General features: G+C 40.5%; 1 protein-coding gene across 1 annotated transcript in view; it reads left to right on the top strand.

The window, feature by feature from the left end:
- adamts17 (ADAM metallopeptidase with thrombospondin type 1 motif, 17) overlaps positions 1-14,112 on the top strand; it is a 127,576-nt gene that overhangs the window by 75,457 nt on the left and 38,007 nt on the right. The window contains exon 13 of the mRNA XM_031876981.1: positions 2,351-2,471. Within this exon, the coding sequence (XP_031732841.1) occupies positions 2,351-2,471 (121 nt within the window). The remainder of the gene's footprint in view (positions 1-2,350; positions 2,472-14,112) is intronic.

Raw genomic sequence — 14,112 nt, 5'->3', positions numbered from 1 at the left:
TATTGGCAAAAGGAAATGTCACATTTTATACTTTTATTTACTCCTCCTAGCCAGTTGACCTGATCAGTCTCAAATTTAGTAAGGAAAGCCTTATGACTTTGAAGATGCTTCATCATGAATATTGTGAGTTTTTGTTGAACGCTGTTGCCGTGGCAATGCATCATTCGCCCTGAAATAGACGCTTATGGTTCAGTGGCTTGGGACACTCAAAAACTCATGAAACTTTGTACATGTGTCATAGGTCATGGGAAGACATATTTTATATGGGATTTTGGCTTGGCCATTATAAATTGCCTCGATAGCGCCCCCTGCAAATTTTCAACAAAGCAGCCCCAGTGCCTCGTTTGACCTACATGTATGGGATTTAGTCGACACACGTATCACATAGAGACTTAAAAAAAAAAAGTATCTTGGGACCATGCTCTACAATCAACCAAAAGTCGATTTTTGTGTGAATTTTCCCTTGATTTTTGCCACTTTCTAGGTGCTATACTTTAACGAACTCCTCCTAGGGACTTTGTCAGAGCCACTTCAAATTTGGACAGTACAATCCAAAGACCTTTGTGAAAAGTTATCAAAAGCTTTATGTTTGAAGGAATGGCTTAGCCGTGGCGTGGCGGTCATTTTATGCGATTTCCATATATATTGTGCCATTCGTAGTGAAATAGAGAGTTGTTGTAACTCCAAGGTACATTGTCCAATCTGCCCCAAATTTCTTATGCATATTGCTAGTTCAGGCTTGAGCACATTTCCATGCCAACATTTTCACAACGTTTTTGGCGCCACCAACTGGCAAAAGGAAATGACATGTTTTGCCTTGATAGCGCCCCCTACAAATATTCTAAAGAGCATCCCCAGTGGTACGTTTCACCTAGATGTATGAAATTATGTAGGCACATGTATCACATGGAGACTTAAAAAAAGCATCTTGAGACTATGCTGTAAACCATACTGGAAGTCTACAATTTTGATGTTTGTGTGAATTTTCCATACATTTTTCACCATTTCTAGGCGCTATACTTTAACAAAGTTTTCCTAGGGAATTTTTCAGATACATTTCAAATTTGTTCAGTACATTCTAAAGATCTTTGTGATTAAACGTTATCAAAAGCTTTACGTTTGATTGAATGGTGTAGCCGTGGCGTGGCGGCCATTTTACGTGACTCCCCATGAAACAGCAAGCTGATCTCCACTGGACTTGCTCAAATCTGTCCCAAACTTGCCATGCTTAATAACAGTCATGGCCTGAGGATGTCTACAAGCCAATTTTCACTGTAAGTCAAAAAGCCACCTACTAGCAAAAGGAAATCAGCATTATTTGACAAACAATATCCGATTTACATGACATTTACATGATGTTGTCTACAGTTGACCCTAATAGAGCACTTGATGTAGAGCAACATAATGCATGTTTGTGTGTGTTCTCTAGTGCCACATAGTGGATACAGGAACTAGTAGAATATTTGCACTTCATCATTTTCAGGGTCACAGTCCACGCGGGACAAATACGTTGAACTCTGGGACGCATTGTCTGATGGTCAAAGACATTCGCGCCCGCGTCTGCCGCCGTTCCGCCAGTTCCCCTGAGACACGGGAAGGTGCGAGGGCCCGTTCGTCGCTGCTTGCAGCTTTAATTGTTTTTGCTATTTTGCCAAATTATTATTAGATAGACAGGACGGCTAGACTGGAAAGGACACCTGCTTATAGAGCTGGAGTTACATCCAGGTAACTTCTATTTCTCCTTGTCTCATTACTGAACAGAAGACTACTGCTTTGCAAATGCCGTGTTTACTTTCTTTCATTCACTGTGACAGAGTGTTGAGCAATGTGTGTTACGGAAACAGAGCAGATGGCTGAGCCTTTCTGCAAAAGTAAAATGCCCTGTTGGCCTTTACAGTATGGATTATTGCAAGGACACTCAATACATCCATGGCTTCAGCGGCCAGATACTTTAACAAGCAGTCGAACATCTCTTAAGCAGCTTTTAATGGATACATTTTTTGGCAACTTTCTAGCTTAGTATTATCATAGAAACTGACTTGATAAAGATTGAGTCCATTAACAAATTAATTTCCCTTTCTCATATAATTCCTAAGAGTTTAATATTTATGTGAAATATGCAAGATAGAGGTTGGTGCATCCATTTTTCGTTTACTTTTAACAACACCTCCTGATGGTTGGATGAACTACATATGACACCAGGATAAGCTGGCATTTTCCCTGTATACAATGTATTTTTCTTTTCTAAATAAAAAATTATACAAAAAAAGACACTCACAAGTCAGTGAACATTACAAAAGCAACTCATCAATGTTTGATTTACTGTTCTTTACTGTTTTGTTGTGTTCAGAAAATTGGCTGTGACGGCATCATCGGAACTTCAGCCAAAGAGGACCGCTGTGGTTTATGTAACGGAGATGGGCGCTCCTGTAAGATAGTGAAAGGAAACTTCAGCCACACCAAAGGAATGGGTGAGTGTGTGTGTGTGCTGTTTAAGTATCCAACTAATATGCTTTATGTCTCTGTAGGTTGGTTATTAGAGGAGGTAGAGGTTTTGAATTCAAATATTATATTATTGGACTTTATGTACTCCAATCTATGTCACTGGTTACACATGTCGTATAGCAATAAAGTTGGTTAGAGCAAACACACGTTTGTCTAACACACCTTGTCTACAGTTATGGAAGGGCAAATGTTGTGCAAAAGCAGTATGTCAGCAGCATCAAAGCAGAAGTAGTTGTATCAGTGTCAGTGAGAACAGCTTTGTTCGGAACATTAATACATACCAGTGGCGGGCCGTGCATTTTATACCTGGGCCTTCTGTGCTGTCCGACTACAGTTGAACCACCTCCTAATAACCTCATTATGACGCCACAGCTACGTTATTTGTTTCTAGGGGTGTAACAATACACGTATTCGAATTAAACCGTTCGGTACGAGGCTTACGATCCGAACAATACGTTTGAATAATACTAGTGCATTTGGAAAATGTAGAAGCTTAAATTGTGGGAAATATAATGTTTTCGGTGTACCCACTGTGCTCAAACTGGCAACCCACATGACGTAACAGACTGACACTCCGACCCTGGAAAAAAAATATTATACACGCGACCCTAAACTAGCTTAGTGGGAAAACAGCAACACACAAGCTACAAACTCTCCCAGCAGCGTTTAGCTGTTCCATACTGATTGAAACAGGTCTAAAGCAATCGCCGCACAATCCCCATTTCTCCAGACCATCATTCTTGCTTTGTTAAAGAAAACAGCCCAAACAGAGAATCAAATGTCTGACCCTAACCCTGTGCATGACGGGATGCATATAGTCAAAATCAATGTATTTAACACAATGACAAGAACAAACTCACAAGAACCAGTCACACATATTTATATGACAACAAAGCATGACAAACCAATCCAGCAACACTGCAGCGCTACAACACGTATTCCACCGCACACTGAAGAGCACGAACCATTCAAATATTATTCACATCAGAGGGAACAATATTAACCACATCATAAAAACGACACCATAGACAAATTAACACAGTATTAACGCTACTGCAGATGTAAAAAAATTATAATACATGTAGTGCATTTATGAAAATGTATTAAATTATAAAATAGCTATAATTTTGTGATTCTGTTTAGGCCAGCAGAGAAGGCTTTGCTTGCCCTGACGGCCCACCACTGATACATACACATACATTGATACATCCTGTAAAATGGTAAATGGGCTGTACTTGTAGAGCGCTTTTCTCATCGTCCGAAAACTCAAAGCGCTTTAACACTACATCTCATCGATCACCCATTCACACACTGATGGCAAGGGCTGCCATGCAAGGTGTCACCTGCCCATCAGGACTCTAACATACCCATTCACACACCTCAGGCATAGCTTGGGGTTAAGTGTCATGCCCAAGGACACATCGACATGAACTAGCGGAGCCAGGGATCAGACTGCCGATCCTCTGATTGCAGGACGACCCTGCTCTACCACTGAGCCACAGTCGCCCCACAACATGTAACACTGTAACTAACCAGTGTAGCAAGCTAGCTAAGTAGATTGCCATCTGCTAATTAACTGCTATTCAACCATGCTATTGGTTACAGAAAATAAGCTCAACAGCGAGCCATCTCTTCATATCTCAATGAGTTCAGGTTTTATCTACCTATGGATCAATTGCAGGGGGGGAAGCAGTATTTTTTGCCTGACTCGCAGTATGCCTCTCAGCAACTACCCCTTTCTTTGTCTTATTGATTTTCTCCTGCTTTCATGGGGGTAATTAAATCTTATGCACCAAAGTCACATACTTTTCTCACCACTATGGTACTCACATAAATATGTGAAATGACCACAACTTGTGCTGGCATGTAATGTGTTATTGATACATGTAGGCACCACAGAAACCATGACAATTAAAAGTTGATTAAGATACTATCTGAGGGTGGACACACAATTTAAAAACGTACCATGTGCAACGGTCAGAGATAGTGACGTATTCAAATATTGAGAAATACTAATTACGGTTGGCGGGAGGGAGGTGAAATTGATAGGTCATACAAACAGGTCTTTCAACCATGAGACCGCTGTTTGTTTCCAGAAGCGTTGAGTTATTGTGAAGTTATGTTCATGATGTTTTTCCGTGAACCTAACTAAGTGGTTTTGTTGCTTAAATCTAAAGTTAAATTGTTTCCATGGTGCCGACATATCATTTTAACACATTACATGCAATCCAGTCTCACTGCTCATAAGAAGAAATTATTATATTAATTTGTGCTCATCTTCTATAAGACACAATTAGTTTAAGCAACATATTTCAACTTTGGAAAACCAGGAAAAACATCAAAATTTGGTATTGATCAATTAAGTCTCAATCTCAGAGTTGCTACAGAGTTTGGTGTATAGGGACTAATAATTAATATGCACACAAATCAAATGATAGAATTCTTTGTAAAGGGGATCGAACTGCCAATCCGCAAATTGAAGGCCGCTCTTCCTCTGAGCTACAGCCGCCCCAACATATGCAAAAGCACAAAGACTTGCATACAAACTTGACAACTCCAAAAAAGTAAAAACTCAGTCATTAACAGAAATGCTTCAAATACTAAAGCACAAATAATGATAACAATTGAAAGTGCTCCCTTCTGAGAGAAAGCTGAATGTTTGCTGCTGTTACACCACACCATTACAGCACTTTGGCTGACTTACTGCATTAACGGGATGACCAGCGCGGATAACATGTTGAGGAATATTGTATGTAGTCACACAACGTGCTGTTTTCCCGCTTTGTCTTCTGTCCCTCCAGGAATAAAATCTTTTTAATTCTCCTGCAATGTTTTATTTAATACAATTTATGAAATGCACAAGTCCATAGCCTTAACAGGCAAAAAACAGCTGCATGTCAGTTCCATCAAGTACTCTTTTTAAAATAATTTTGATTACAGAAAAGCCCTAAGATCATGGATTGACATGGTCATATGCTTCGAATCACCAATTTATGAATGAGCTGGATTCTAAATAGTGGAGAGTCACAATTTACAAAATTGGTGCGTTGTCGCTCCAGACTAATTCATTCCTCCTATTGCTAGATGCTCCAGTCACGGGCAGAGGTTAGCCCACAGCTAAGTCTAGATTAATTTAGTAGTAGTTAAGTAGTGGTAGTTAATTTACCCTAAAGATAAGCAGTTGGCTTGGAGCCCAAAGTAGATCTTTAGCCAGCTGTTGAGTAATTGCTGGCAGTTCTGAATGCGTTCCATGTCCAGCCACAATTTTCACTTGCAATTCTGGTGAACCGGCTAGCACCAGGTTGGATTAGCCTGACCTCCTAGCCACTTGTCTGCCTGGTACCATTTGTCTGTTACTTTTGCTAAAGGATTGATCATACTGATTCAAATTTTACCTTCTTACATTTTCTTAAGTAATACAGCCTTTTATTTTCAATGCTGGTTACAAAACAACTGTAGGGAACTATGGAGCCATCAGCATTTTACCAAAGTCTGAAGTGGCAGACTTTTGACATGGGTGATACCCCTCTGCACCCAATGCAATTTGGATTCGCACCAACCACTCAACAGAAACAGCGAACTGCTATTTTCTTGAAAATGTCAAATCAAAATTAGATGAAGGTGGTGAAACAGGTGCAGTTTCTCTTGATTTAAAGAAGGCTTTTGATACAGTGAACCATGAGGTACTCCTTTTAAAACTATCCTCTTTTAATGTCTCTGAGGCCATTAATTGGATGAAATCATATCTAACAAACAGGAACCAAAGTGTACTTATTGACAATACTTAAACAACATGCCTTAACTGCGACATTGGTGTTGCTCAAGGATCAATACCGGGCCGCTTTTTGTTTAGCTTGTACATTAATGACCTGCCTTCAGTTTGGCCATCTGTCAACATTCAAATCTGTCATTTAAAAAGCATGCTAAAAAGGTAGCCGGTACTATCAAATTCAACCTGGATAACTTTAGGCATATAAGACCACACCTAACATCAGTGGCAGCCAAACTCTTTATGCATGCTATATTTTCCCACATTACCGTTTTACAAGCTGGTCGTAAGCAAGCATGACAACTCTGAAACCTATTGAGTCCCATTACAAACAGACACTAAAAACACTTGACCGAAAGGCCAATATCCATCACCATTACAATATAGTTCAAATGTCAATTTCATTTCGATAGTTTTAAATATTTTGCAGATGCTTTCCCCGTCTTTAAGGTTCTACATGGGCTTGCGCCTCCCAAACTGAATCAGTTCAAAATGCAGAAGGATGGTAGCAGCAGGGTAACAAAGGCAAATACCAGAAAGGACTGTGTTGTACAATACAAACGTAATAAGTTTGGGCAAACAAACAAACAATTGTCAGAGCCACCCAAACTGGAATAGACTTCCTATTGAATTAAGAAATAGCACTTATTACCTAACTTTTAAACATAAATTAAAGATATAACTTGAAGCAAACCAAACCTGCAATCACGAGTAATCATACTACCGCATCTCTGGCACTGCCATTATATACTCTCATTGTTTTTTAAAATCTGCTATTTTGTATTGTATTTATGTATTTTATTGTATTGTAACGTGTTGTGCTGTACAGTGATTTACAATAGCAGGGGTCACTAATAGGCAGACTGCGGTCCGTGTCCGTACCCAGACGCCGTTCTATCCGGACCTGGACCTACAACAGATATTTATTTGAGAATTATAAAATGTTGACGTAGCGCTTCTATTTTAACCGGCGCAGCTTTTCTAGCCTTTACGGCACTTTTTCAGTGTTCCAGGAAACACACCGACAAACGCAGCTTGAGTGAGGTATACACACCGGAGAGCTGGGGCGAGAGACCGAACAGTTGGAGAAGTACGTGAGTCAGAGAAGTTAATTCACATGGTGTTCTGCAAAAAGAGAAAAGTGGTCAGAGAGACCAGAGCCTTAAACCAATAATGGACAGACTCTTATGTTAATTCTTCTCATGGGCAGTCTTAAACCAGTATGTCTCATATATTCAGAGACCGTGGCATTTATTAAAAACTGGAATGTGAAACGCCACTATGAGACAAAGCACAAATATTCTAAACAAACGTACCCACTCACATCTGAAATGAAGGCACAGAAAATAAACAAATGTAAGAGCCAAATATGATCGATCCATCTGCCCAACAATGATAATAGAGAAAGGAATAGAGCTGAAACAAGTGGTTTAGTAAATAATAATAATCTTATTAGAAGATGACAATAATATAATAGCGTGGCTTTTTTGGTTGACATCACTTCACACCTGAATTAAAAGCTGCAGGGAAAGTACAAGTCAGTTAAATAAATGTTTCTAAAATTAGTACTTTATTTAAAGATAAACATTTTTCAAACACTTTCTGTTATGTAATTTATTCTTAAATGCATCCCTTATTTTACTTGAAATGAGAACAACATCAAATATTGTTGAGATATTATCTGATTTAACTTTCTTTATTTGAAAAGACAAGTCAGTTGTTGACTACATACAGATGGAGATACAATACTAGGTTACTTCAATATATATGGCACTAAATCAAAGCGCAAGTTAGACATTCCTTTTATGTTCCGGACCTTTGCATGAGGAAATTATCTCTAACTGAACCTCACTGAATTTTAATCAAATACCTCTGTACTACAGAGGTATTTTATGCTGTTGAAGTGTACTGATAATATTAGGCCACGAAGAGAAAAATTGATGCAGAGGGAAGAAAATGTAATTTAAGATGGGAAAGCGAATACATGTCTGTGCTTCAAGGAGAAAAACGGGTCTGTCTTCTGTGTTATGATGAAAGATACAATTCACGTCGGCATTTTGACACCAAACACGGAGCTAAATTTAGCCTCCAAGAAAAACATCAAATTGTCCAAGAATTAAAAGGCAGACTGCAATCACAGCAGAATATATTTACAAAAGCTACAGCCCAGTGCATGCTAAAGGTATGTGAGCAGGTGTGCTCCGACCAGATACAGATTTTTACAAATATCAGTTTGTGAAGAAACACCATCGCAGACCGAGTTCATGAACTAGCAGCAATCTAACAACACAGCTAGCTAAGAGACGAGATACATCATCTATCAATGTTTGTAAGAGGCTCAAGGCAGACTTGACTGTCAGTGAGGAGCTCTTGGATGTAGCTGCCATGCACGGGACGACGGCAGGGAGGGACATTAGTGATGCAGAGGTGACAAAAATAGCTTTGAATAAAGTTAATGTAATAACTTGTTTGATATTTGTCTTTGTTATTTTCTTTAAAAGTTTGATCTTTGATAGACTGTGGGTTTCTTAACCCTAAATTAGAATGATTTATGTTATAATAACAGAAATGTGCTTAAATATATTTTTACATTTATATAACTGCATGTACAATATTTTTACACTTGAATAAACAATAATCAAATGCAGAGACAGTTATTTAACAATATGTTAGGAGTAGTTACAGTTACAGTCACAACCGGCCCTTTGAAGGAAACCATGATGCTGATGTGGCCCAGAGTGAAAATGAGTTTGACACCCCTGCTATACGCCATTACTCAAAATAACTGAATAAGTGATTTATCCCTGATATGACCAATTTGTATAACATAACATGTCTGCAAAGCTCTTACAGCAATAGTGTACTCTCTTTTTTTTAATCAAACATGTCCATAACAGCCTCATGAGATGACAGAGCAGTCCTTTGAGTTTTGTAACAATGTCAACAAAAACCTGTCCTTATTTTGACCCTTCAGCTTGTTTTGTCACACATATTTGTAATGTATTAAGGGTCATAGCATGTTTGTGGCTTTTCTAAATCTGGATGATGGGTGTGGACCCTGAGCTGCTCTCCTCATGCACCGGATCAATGCATGTTGATGCCTACCCTTGGAGTGTGCCAATTTAAGTGGATACGTTTGTTTTGAACTGTCCGTATCCTGATCAAGTCAATCAACTGTGACACGGAAGCTCAACTGATCTACATATCTCTAACAAGTAATGTCTGTATCTCTTCGACTTTGTAGAACACTGGACCTGTTTGCTCCACCATCACTCCAGGAATCAATTTATTTCCTCCCCTGGTTTTATTTTGAAAATACAGTCAAGCCATTATCGCTGTGTCTTGTCGGAAAGAGTCTGCAACTCAGAAGGCACTCAGGATCATACTGATGAGCAGGAGACGTGGTTCCATTACAAACAATTAATCTATAATATGACAAATATTCAAAACAATGGTTCATTTAAAGATCATTTTACACACCAACTACAAATAAAAGAGCCCTATACAATTATTTAAAAAAGATGTTCAGGGCTGCGGCTTACCAGTGGAGAGGTGGACCATTAAAGGTGAGGATCCCAAAAAGAGGAGGCACCCCGATCACAGGTGGGCACAAAATCACACACACACGCAAGCACACTTGAGGGTTCTGAACCAGGGGTGTACCAAACCACACAGCACACAAAGGGAGACACCAATACCAGGAGGCACTAACCCCACCACCTTAGGCTCAGCAGCTCCTACAAAGACAGGGAACACAATTAACAAGTCTCCACTTCACAGAAAGAAAAATAAGAAAAGACTAAACCAAACAACCAAAATAACTCAGGTTAGCTGATCAGCAGGGAAGATGATCAGATACCCAATTTATGTAAACAAAATACCACGGTGGACCTAAACTTCCCCTGTCAAAATACACGCACAGTAAAATGGCTCAAGCTAAAATTAGTTTTTCTCTATTAAAATAACTGTGTCGCGCTGACATGAAATAGCACGAAGCAGGGGCGCAGTGCTGTCAAGAGCAAAATGAGACCCGGTAGTTCAGCAGCCAGGCACTGTAGACAAAAGCGTAGGCAAAACCCAGTTGGCAGCATTCTTAAAACGTGAGCAGGGTTAGTTGTAGCCACTTTCTGGCAAAGTTCCGCGCCAACCTGCCAAAAGTCATCAAGCACAACATCAAATTAATAGAATAATAATAATAATTAACACCAAAGTATATAAACTAGCACAATAAAATCACCTACCGATCAGGCAGGTTTGTCCGCTCCAGAAGGGGGGAGGGGGTATGTAGCGCTGCTACCGGCAGCTATGTAAACAAGATGCGGTTACAAACGTGACACCATAATATAATAAAATCAGGAGTAATCAAGATCTACCGACACTGATCCGCAGGTGAGTCACCTGTGCAGGATGAGGGGAGCCCAAGAGATTGTCTACAAAATCACAGAAAGCCAATACAACACCAGAAAAGCACGACTGACAGAAACAATATGGCAGCACTCTTGCATACCTGCAACAGCGGCGGAAGTCAGACAGACCGGAAGCGGGACACACGTTTGACGTCAGGAGGGAGCTAAGGGAATCCCCACCGTATTTATATGATGCCCGCCCACCGTGATTGGCTAGTGATGGTCTTGTAATTAAGGGATGACACCAAGGTCCAGAGAGTGATAAAAGCTCCCTTATGCTACATGTGCAAATGTCTTCATCCCACTTTTGAATTTTTGCATGTACCTTCTTATATGGCTTTTCATGGTAGAATGACCATATTGTGCTTGTGGAATGAAGGATTCCATTCACAATCCCTTAGTTACAAGAGTGCAGCTCTGGTGCCACAGAGAATACATCCTTGCTCAACTGACAATTCACATTTGCGTGTGCGCAATGCTTTCAGACTCTCATCCACACCACCTGGCAATCCAATTCGTCCATGACATACTTCAAAATTTTGGATAACACACTGTCTGTGCATGTCAGCATTCAGTGGAGCCTGCTCAAGTGTTCAGTTTTGACAGTCAGTCTCTCTGATATGGCTGCGGTCCCCACATCACTGGTCAACAGACAATTCACAATACTCTGAGTCTGAGTCCTCAATGTGATAGTCATAAGCAGAGAGGGTGATTGCCCATCTTTGGATTTGGGCTGCAGACATAATGGAAAGGCTTTTGTATTATCATAACAGTGTTAGCAGGGGTTTATATACCATTAAAAACTTGAATTTTCTCCCCAGCAGTTATTTTTTCTCAGCAAGGCATAGCGTTCGTGATGCAAAAGCAATGGGGCACTCTTCACCTGTAGCACCCCGTTACCACAGAGACCCGGTTCAAAACACCGTAAAGGCACGTACACACAGGAAGCAGTGTTATGAAAATATAAATACTTTATTGGTACAAATAACTAGGTGGAGTAACCAGTGACAGCTGGTTTAGCAGGCAGGAGGAGTTCACAGACCATGCGCTAAGATCGGCATCACAAAAAATTTAAAGCAAAATAAACAAAACAAAAGACCAAGGCAGCGTCCCACTAACTGTTCAGCAACCCAGCCACCCCCACTTGGATTCCCCCCCAGCTACCATTGGGTGCACTGCTCAGGAAGCTCTGAATCAGCCATCCCCCAAACACACGCTGTCCCCTCCGTAACTGATGCCTCCCAAACACTGCGCTACCGACGCAACTTATGCGGCCTCACGCTACGTCTCCGCTTGTTGTGGGAGAGAAAGTAGTTGGACTCACCTTTGACTTACCGTCAAAATCCTCCCTATCCTGTCCCAGCCAGACATCCAGCGGAACCACTGGAGCCCTCCCGAACATGAGAAAATACAGCGAGTAGCCAGTACTTTGATGTTCAGTGGTGTTATAAGCATACACCAGCTCCGGAAGGTACTCAACCCACCTCCTTTTCTGCTCCGGGCGCAGGGTACACAACAGATCATGCAGCGTCCTATTGAAACACTCACACTGTCCGTTCCCCTGGGCATGATAGGGGGTTGTTCGACTTTTTTTCATCCCATACAACCCACAGAGACACTGGACAACCCCAGCCTCAAACTCATGTGAGATGGAAGCTGTGGAGTCCAATACAGTTGTTGCGGCTGCTCTTTACCTAGGAAAGCTCTCAACTCTTTCACACAGCTGGTGCATCTTTGATTGCTATGACTTTGTCTGGGGTTGAATGGCTGTTCAACACTCGACCCAAGTATTGAATCTGTTTTTCCCAAAAGTCACACTTCACACACTTCCTGACTCTCAATCCGTTTCCCTGCCTCTTGTGTCCCGTGTTCACTTCACTTCCTGCCTTTGTATGTTTTCCCGCCTTTGTGATTGTCTGCCCCGCCCCTTCTTCTTCTTCTTTTGTTTTTAATGGCGGTTGGCAAACAACTTTTAGGTGCATTACCGCCACCCACTAATCTGGAGTGTGGACTAAGGAAAGTAATTATCTAATACAAAAACCAAACAAACAAACACAAAATAAAACAAAATAAAATAAAACAAAATAAAATAAATATAATTCTCAAATTCTATTCACTAGTCTTGTTGACCCTAAAAACTCCAAAAGAGGCTTCCAACACTCTTCACCAAAGCTTTTCTTTAATATATCAGTTATATTCTCCTCTCCCAACTCTCTTAGACCACTTTTTAATATTTCTCTCTCTGCCTCGTACCTCTGACATGACACTAAAACATGGTCCACAATTTCCTCTTCAGCACAAAATCCACACATTCCATTATTATGTTTTCCAATAATACAGAGGGAACTGTTAAGACCAGTATGTCCATTCCTTAATCTTGTCATTACCCTCTCCTCTTTTCTATTTCGTCCACTAGGCCCTGCACTCCCAACCAATGGTTTATTTTTAAACAGATATCGTCCTTTGCTCCCTTTATTCCATTCAGTCTGCCATATCTTTTTGATTTGTCCCTTAATCACCACTGTAGCTTCTGACTTACTTATATTTAATTTAACAATATTTCTCCCACTCTTCAAAGCCTTTTTTGCTGCGTTATCCGCCTTCTCGTTGCCATCGACTCCAACATGAGCAGGGACCCACACAAATTTAACCGCTATCCGCATTTGATGGATTCTGTATAGTGCTTGTAGTATTTCATACAGTAAATCCTCTCTGCATCTGGAGTGGCTAAATTTCAAACTCGTCAGTACTGCACATGAATCTGATGCAATCACCACTCTCTCTGACCTGACATCCTCTACCCACTGCAAGGCAATAACTATGCCCATCATCTCACATGCAAACACTGACAAGTCATCACTCAGTCTCTTCCCACACTCATACTGGAATTCTGGTATTACTGCTGCTGCTGCTGTTCTACCATTATTGGGGTCTTTTGATCCATCTGTATAAATTTGTATATAATTGTGATAATTCCTCCTGATGTATGACTTGAATATCCCACAGTTTACCACACATTCATCTCTCATTACTTCAAGGAGGTCCAGATCAACTTCGGCTGTGGCAGTAACCAAGGAGGACTAGCTGGCAGAACCACAGCTGGAGAATAACTCCTATCCAATATACCCAATTCCCTAGCCTTCTCCTTAGCAACCCAACCAAAGCTCTTTGTTAGCATTTTTGCATGTTCCCAGCATGGCTCAATTGCACTTACTGTTGGATTGTTATGTCCTCCTTCAGCTGTAGTAAACCTTCAGCTAGTTGTGATTTGGTCTGTCTTGAAATCCCTGTGTCTCACCGTAGTCGATTTTATTTTGTCGCCAAATAAATGTCCAAGATGGCGGATGCTGGCAAAACTCTTGGCTGCCGCTCCGTACTTGATTGTTAAGTTTTGTTAAATTTTGCTGTTTAAATGGATCCCAACGCTAAAAA

The sequence above is a fragment of the Anarrhichthys ocellatus genome, unplaced genomic scaffold (genome assembly GCF_004355925.1).
Source record: "Anarrhichthys ocellatus isolate YVR2014 unplaced genomic scaffold, GSC_Weel_1.0 scaffold121, whole genome shotgun sequence".
Taxonomy (NCBI): domain Eukaryota; kingdom Metazoa; phylum Chordata; class Actinopteri; order Perciformes; family Anarhichadidae; genus Anarrhichthys; species Anarrhichthys ocellatus.
The sequence above is the reverse complement of the archived record's forward strand: the minus strand, read 5'-3'. Positions and strand labels throughout refer to the sequence as shown.